Genomic DNA, 7,621 nt, shown 5'->3' on the forward strand with positions numbered 1-7,621 from the left:
AAATCACTATAGAGGAGTTTTAGGTTTTTATTTATTTAATAAAACCAAATCTAACAATGATAAATACGAGTCAAAAGCCAGATTTTTTTTAAAAAAATGACACTTTCCAAAAAGAACACATAAAAAACAATTATGAGAAAATAGCATATGGTTTGCACTGTTAGGAAAGCGCAATCTACCAGGTTGGTTGTTCCTAACTGTGCAAATAATTTTTTGTTTAAAAAAAACAAACAATATTTGAAAATAGACTCGAAACAGAGATTTAGAGAGATTAGAGGTAAGGAAAGAAAATTGCATGGGACTTGCAATGCTTGTTCTTAAAAACAACTGACACTAGAGAACAAGAAGAAGTACACTGGCATCGCCCTATTGTCTAAAGCTCGAAACTTGAACTCCATGGTATTATTTGTACAAAAAGAACAAGAAGAGAGTTGCGGAGAAAAGAAGTTTAAACAGAGGAGGAGCTCACTTAAAGATTGACCGGGGAGGATGAAGATAAAGATGGTAAGTTGATGGTGAATTTAAAATTGTTGGTCCATCTATACCTGGAAATTATAAAATACTCAAGCACTTTTGAATTAAAGCTAATTATGAAAAGTATATAAAATCTTAAATTAATTAGAAAAATAATAAAAATATCTTTTAAATTTAATTCGAGGATGTTCTGTATCTTAGCTGATTAAATTATTTAAAATTTAAGTCTGATTTAATTATTAAAACTAAAATTATAATTATTTTTTTTAAGATATTTGTTTAACGCGTTAAATATGCATATGCAAAAACATATCATGATGTACCAAGAAATGCCTAAAACAATTTTCTTTGGCGCATGAATATTTCAATAAAAGTTGAGCTGCGTTGTTGAGAACAACACAACAAAGTAGATTAAGTTGTCTTCAATAACATAATTGATTAAGTACGCTATTTTTCAAATAAAAAATTGACCAGTGCTACTTTTTAAAAAAAAAAATTAGGAAAGTGCTATTTTGAAATATCATCCCAAAAGATAAGAGCGTATCCCTTAAATATTATTTAAATATATTTATTGTGTTTCATTTATTGTTAGATTGTGATATAAAAAAGGCACAAAAAAATTGAAAGAAAATAAATTGTATTGATCACATCTGTTGTATGTTGCGTGTAGAATGGTAATATTTGTAAATATTCATAATAAATTATACAAGTAAAAAAATACAAAAACTTGATTTAAATCATCAAATGACTCTTACCAAGTACCCTAAAGACACTCTTCAGTGAGATAATTACCTGTAGTCAACTGTGAGTTACCATAGAATTTCTCATTTGGAACGTGCATTTTTATACCAAGGCTAAATCCCCCTGTGAGCCTGAGGTTTTCATGTGTATACACTGCGTTTATGATAAATTTATTTCTCTTGGCTTCCCCTGGGATTTAAACTCTGGATGATGATATACGGAACCGATCCATTTACTACACAAACGAAAAAAAATCCAATAAATATGATCTGGGGTTTACAGATTGTGATCAGATATTGCCCTTGCATGGATTCATTTACTTACGAGATATGTACAGAAATTTAATCAACTTGTTTTATCACATAATTAATCATATCTCTTTTAACTATCGTTTTCCTTTATCAAGCTTCTTCTATCATTACATCATTCTCACCTAGCAAACTAGCGTTGGTGGTGGTACCTTGTCGATTTTTCTCCAGTCAAAGCTGACCTAGGAGACATCAGGACCGTCTTCTTGATCTGGTGCAACATCATTTGACAAAACCGAAGCAGAAACATCTACCATATCATTAGAGCCATCTTCTACATCCGGTAGAACATCATCTAACAAGACTGGAGCAAGAAAATCATGTTCATCGTCATCTTCATCTTCTGGAACATCAGACTGATCAAGATCCCACATGTGTACATGTTCAACATTGCCCTGTGGCTGCACAATCTCAAAATTGTGCTCTGGTTCATGCTGCTGATTAAATCGGCCTGAAATGTTGGAGGGATTGTTGTGGCATGCTTCACATACATCAAACCCTATTTTCTCCCAACAGTCTTTGCATTTGTACCTTTCCCCAATTATCGGCGACATCTGTCATGAAAGTTCAAAGCTTTTGAATTCGTTCAAATAGTTCTACCATAATGAAAATGACATGCTAGACTAGTTTGCATTAGCTGTGTTAGTACTATATATATTGTAAAAATAACTGAACTACCCAAGTGTATTTGATGTACTTCAGATAAATATTTACCAACTTTCCTTGAATAGAGCAACATAACCACGTTTAAGGATGACAGTAACATTCACATCGCAGCCTAAGTAAAAATTCCACATTACTCTAATAAGAATAACATGTCTAGCAAGAGATTTTCAAAAAGGGAATTCATTTTTGTTGAGTAATCGATGAGAATAAGCACAATAATAGGCACAGAAAGGGAAAGTAAGGGATGTTCCAAGGATAGATACAGTAACAATTAAGAAGATGTCATCCCAATTCTGAGAATGCATTCAACAGAAGTGCCAAGCCTTCTAAAGGAAATCATGCATCTGAGATTGAATCTTGTTCATACATATATAAACTACTTTTGCAACTATCAAACATGATAGACAAAGGGAATTAAAAATTAACAACATTACCCCACAAGAATCACACCCAACTCCAATGTGAACCTTGGGTCCATTGCCAAATATCCTTGATGAATAAACCTTTGAAGGTACTGATGATGACCGTGTAGCTAGTTGTTGAGCTTGTGTTGAACCTGAAGTCATACATTCAACGCAAAAAGAAAACGCATAAATATGAAATGAGAACTTATAAGACAGTGAACAAATTCAAGAAGGATCACCGACCAACACATGCTCACGCAAACAAGTTGTCGGGCACACAATGTGTGAGGGCCCAAATCAAAATCTGCATGTGTTTGCATGAATTGTTTGAAAATTAAATGGATTGGTTAGAAGTCCATTGACATTCTGGGAAAAATCTGAAAATGGTAGGGTTAGACTTGTTGTGAAGTCAATTGGCTTCAATTACTCCTTATCTTTCATGATTGACTGACATGTACTGTTGTACAGAAGTATCCTTAAAGTTTAGAAGAGTAATTGCGCAACCATTTTAGGAGCGATAAACTATTTTTCTCTTAAGATTTCTGTCTACTGTGAACGCACACATCATGTGTCCACATGTGAGAGGAAAATAAGTGACAAATCAAAGAAAGAAACAGAATGAAGTTCTTTGTCAGAATGTCAAAGCAATACCAATCCAGGAGAAAACTGAGAAAAAGAAAGGCTGAGACAATTTGAACAGACAACCCCATTTGCTATTTTTCTCCTCATTCCTCAAAATTTCTTTTTCCATATTTCTCATTTTGTCTAGTGAGCCTATCATCACTATCAAATGAAAACTTTGAGGAATTTTTCCCTTCTTTGGTCTATTAAGAGGTTGATTTGCTTAAGGTTTACCTCATAAAGAATGATGTAGCTTAATAGAAAAATTTATATTTCAGGAAAGTTACTTTAATAATTCATTTTCAGATTTGGGAATGAAGCCCGGACACTAACAAGAGCAAATGACAAGATAAAAGTTCAAGGTTTTGATACTGACAAGTTAAAGTTTTGGGCAAACCTTCTCGTCTCCCTGCATAAATTTCAGAAAAGTGCTCCTCCAAAAAATTCTCTAGAACTAAACAAACACCCGGGAACCCATTTGGATGCAAACTTTGACAAACTTGACACCTAGGAATTCCTTGCATGGGGATGATGATACAAGATTCACAATACACTGCACAGAGAAGATATTAGATTAAGCACTTGACAATAATGATTCTATTTCTTCTGTTTTAGCTGGGTAAATGCAGTTTATTAGAGATTACCATGGCCACAATTAAGAACTACTGGTCGAAACAGCAGCTTCTTGCATTCAGCACACAGCAAGTCAGCAACAGAGGCCTGCTTTTGAATTCCACGTCCAAGCCCTGTCCTAATCAAGTTGCTACTTTTGATGGCTGCATTCGCAGTGCCTTCAGATATACTTAATGGTGATGAAGGTATAATTTTCACATTATCCACACTATGTGCAATTGCCACTGGAAAATTCCCTAAAGAAAAACAACTATCATAACCCAATTTGGTTTGTAGAGAATTGCTTGGGACATCTAGCTCTTCACCAGGAAGTGATCCAGATGAATGATGACCAAACTGTGGTGAGAAAAGGCCAAATTTCTTTTCTTCTTCTGCACAACCAAATAAGAAAATATTGCATCAATCTGTTTCAAATGACATTATCGTTCATAATATTAATACAAGTCAAACCACCAAGAGGTTCAACATAGTGGTGGAGCAATTAAGGGATGCACACGAGTGTGATCAATGGAATGTCCAAGGTTCCTAATAAAACGAAAGGGAATGTCCAAGGAGCAATTGCAAAGGGGCAAGGAGATGCAACCCTCAAAAATCTGTTCCCATCAAAATTTAAATTGTCACTGCAAATTGTCTTCACAGATTTAATACTTTAAGTTCTACAAGTGTAACTGACATTCCAAAGTCTCTGTTTCTATTCCTTTCAACCACTAAGAAGCAAGAACAAATGCAACTGCGCACTACCAGGCAACACCACTTTGCACATATAGGAAAATTATAACTAAATTCACTTGCCATTGGAGCACTGAAACAAGGAAATGACACAGCAAAAGAAGAAACTTTTCATTCTGTTTTCTCTTTCTTTAGCAAAATGAAGATATGTCTCGTATTGAAAAAAGAAAAGGTAAATGGTATATCTACAGTGCATCAAAGTGGGAGACAGAGAGAGAGCAGCACAGTTTGGGGAGGGGAGCAGGTAATGGTTCAAACATACAATTTACCAAAAAGCTTTACAACAATGACAAGACCATTTAAAGAGTTTTTGCAAGTAATGAAAACAACTGCATCTACTATTCTTAAACATAATCATTAGTTTTTTCCCTTCAATAACACATGCAGAATCAATCCACATGTCCAGCCAAAACAAACAATTTGGTTTCACTCTCTACAGCTCTTTCTCAGCCAAGTTTGGCTCAGAATTGCACAGCAAGTACAAGAATTAGTGTCATAGCAAAAAAGTGTTTGCTGTAATAGTGGCTCTCCTCTAGAAACGAATGACTGCGTTTTTAATGCTTGCTAACACCAGGACATTCTAACATTCTTGATCAGCTAGTTGTAAACTCTAGATCAAAAACAGCCAAGCTAGTAAATCAAAATTAGAAATCCATGCAGCAAAAAGAAATAAAAAGGATATCAAAGATATTTACCTTCCACTTCTCCTTCCCTTGTCTTATAGGCTATAGGGCACATCTTCATAAGTAAGAAATGCAGCAATTGACACACACGTGGGAAGTGATTAAATGGGTGCCGACAAATTGGACAGTGTGACTCGCGTAAGCCATTCATGCAACGAAATACACACCAGAAGCATGAAAAGTGGCCACATGCTACAAAAAATAAAAGGAAAAAAAGGAAGGATTTGTAAATATAAGATTACAAGCACCCAGTATAAAAAATTGAAAGTTTTGCCTCCTTACCTAAAACAACTGGCTTGTAAAGTAGGTCCCTGTAAAATAAAGGAAACTCCCTTTAAACACGTCATACACTAGATAAAAATTGATTGAGATATTGCTTAATTAACAACTATCTGGGGTCACATCTGCAAAGCTGTAATTTGGTCACATCTGCCTTCTGTTTCTACATGCAAACATAGGAAACAATACATGGTTCCCAAAAGATCCAAGTATGGATAATCTGCATGACTCTAGAACTTTAGATTAGCTGTTCATTTGCTTTTTCAACCACAGATGCCAAATTATTATCAATATTATAAACAAGCATTGATTAGTATAAAAAAAATGCATGAAGGTCTCATAATTCTTTTTTTTTTTTTCTAGTAAAGGTCAATGATCTTAAAATTGTCCCCGTGAATATCAAAAACAGTTGGCAATGAATGTGTAGCATCCTCAACTGAACTTGCTAATTTTTATATACAAGTTTCTACAAATGATCGCTCTTATCATTGGAGGAAGCTGGACATGTACATTATGCCCAAAAGCTTCTGGAAAGCACTCCATTTTAATCTAATTTCATGTTCCGAAAATGAAATACTTGAATGTATATTGTCAGTCACGGCATCATCAGTGCAGTGTAACTCACAAAATGTTGATTAAATTTCAAAAAATGATCTTGACAGCCCAGTTTCTTTAAATGACGAATTGGGACAAGCAGACACAAATTCAATGCCAGTCATGTTACTGCTGAATTTGTTTTCGGATCATTTAAGATGCACAGGTGAGTAATTCTATAAACAATCATGCATGTTAATTCCGTCAAATACTACATGTATATTGCTTAATTTTCATAGTTCTCAATGTTCAAGGCCATGTATAGAGAGACACCATACAACTAACTTGTTACCATAGAAATTACAGAAGCTAAATCCAAATTAAAAACAAAGGAACTCCATCCAACTTTGACCCTTATCATAAAGTTTAAATAGTAAAGCTCCATAAAATCTTAACTATGCATCTTTTAAGCATACATTAGAAATCCAATACAATTAACGAACTATTGAAGCACAAAGGTGAAACACAAAATCAAAACAAACATGAAAAATCTTGCAATATGACCCCTTTTTTTCCTTCTTGTCTAGCAAATTGGGTCAAGCCATTCTTCTATTAAACACTGAAAAGTTGGTTTCTTTTTGGCACATTACAGTAAATTATAACTTCGTTCCCTTTTTTCTCCTTTACTATTTAACAGAAAACAAAACACTTTTACCAAAACTAATTAAACGGCAACAGAAGGACGCTTTAAGCATTACAAAAGGGTAAATGTCAACATGGAAAAGCATGGCTCAATCAACTTTAAAAAAATTGAATTCTACACAAAAAAAGGTGGCAATTAAAGACATACAGGCAAACAGGGCACTGAAACTTGCCAGGGAAATCCTCTTCTTCTTCATGGCCATTATCTTCTTCCCTTTGGTGATGATGTTTTGGGGATGGAATTTCATAGTTATTATCGTTTTGGCATTGCATTTTCAATTCTTCTGCTGATGGGGTTTTGTTGTTTTCTTGATTTTCCATATTTCTCAATTTAAAGAGACGGAGAGACAGAAAGCATAAAAGGAGATACGAGTACGAGGATGTGTCTTTCTTTATAAACCTAGCTATGAGTTGTGCTCTGCGTATTTTGGGTGGCTTTCCTTGTAAAAGAAAGGGAAGGGATAAGGGAAAGACAACCCATGTCAATTGTCAATTGGTAAAGAAACGAATTCAAGCCTTCATCCCGAAGGCGCTTGAGCATTGGTCAATCTATGGATGGCTTGCGTGGTTGGTTATATATATACATTCTGTATCTAGTTTTTTTATGGTTATTCATTATGTTTTAGCTTAGACTACATTTTTTTTTTTGCGCACTGTGCTGTGGGACATGTTAAAAAAAATTTCTTAGTATAAAAAATATTTTTAGAAGATGATAACATTAATAAATTTAGGTTAATTTACAACTGGATAATCTCAAAGGAAGAAATGAAAAAAGAAAATTAGAAGCTTCAAAGCTTAATAAAACTAATTTTAAATAATAAAATTTAAGAAAAATATAGGAGAAAAA

At 34.1% G+C, this 7,621-nt stretch overlaps 1 protein-coding gene across 3 annotated transcripts; it reads right to left on the minus strand.

Moving 5' to 3' along the window:
* Window positions 1-1,090: 1,090 nt before the first annotated feature.
* Window positions 1,091-7,328, minus strand: LOC118061635 (E3 ubiquitin-protein ligase PRT1). 3 transcript variants are annotated; one of them, XM_035075147.2, is made up of 8 exons: window positions 6,923-7,328; window positions 5,542-5,570; window positions 5,272-5,451; window positions 3,859-4,218; window positions 3,591-3,767; window positions 2,624-2,745; window positions 1,676-2,077; window positions 1,091-1,450 (listed from the first exon to the last, which is right to left on the minus strand). In XM_035075147.2, exons 1-7 carry the CDS (start codon window positions 7,093-7,095, stop codon window positions 1,706-1,708), a joined length of 1,413 nt encoding a protein of 470 aa, XP_034931038.1. In that variant the 5' UTR covers window positions 7,096-7,328; the 3' UTR covers window positions 1,091-1,450; window positions 1,676-1,705. The 3 variants fall into 3 exon arrangements, with proteins under 3 accessions (XP_034931038.1, XP_034931031.1, XP_034931044.1); XM_035075140.2 differs by lacking the exon at window positions 1,091-1,450 and having other exon boundaries at window positions 1,465-2,077; window positions 6,923-7,327; XM_035075153.2 differs by lacking the exon at window positions 1,091-1,450 and having other exon boundaries at window positions 1,465-2,077; window positions 3,612-3,767; window positions 6,923-7,326.
* Window positions 7,329-7,621: the final 293 nt, after the last annotated feature.

This window comes from Populus alba, chromosome 1 (genome assembly GCF_005239225.2).
Source record: "Populus alba chromosome 1, ASM523922v2, whole genome shotgun sequence".
NCBI lineage: Eukaryota > Viridiplantae > Streptophyta > Magnoliopsida > Malpighiales > Salicaceae > Populus > Populus alba.

Bases quoted from the DNA above. Each gene is read 5' to 3' on its own strand.
- LOC118061635 (XM_035075147.2), bottom strand. From the start codon at position 7,095: ATGGAAAATCAAGAAAACAACAAAACCCCATCAGCAGAAGAATTGAAA. The intron at 5,571-6,922 runs GTATGTCTTTAA...TTTATTTTACAG, and splicing joins TTTCAGTGCCCTGTTTGCCT to GGACCTACTTTACAAGCCAG. The intron at 2,746-3,590 runs GTCAGTATCAAA...GTATGACTTCAG, and splicing joins TTTGCCCAAAACTTTAACTT to GTTCAACACAAGCTCAACAA.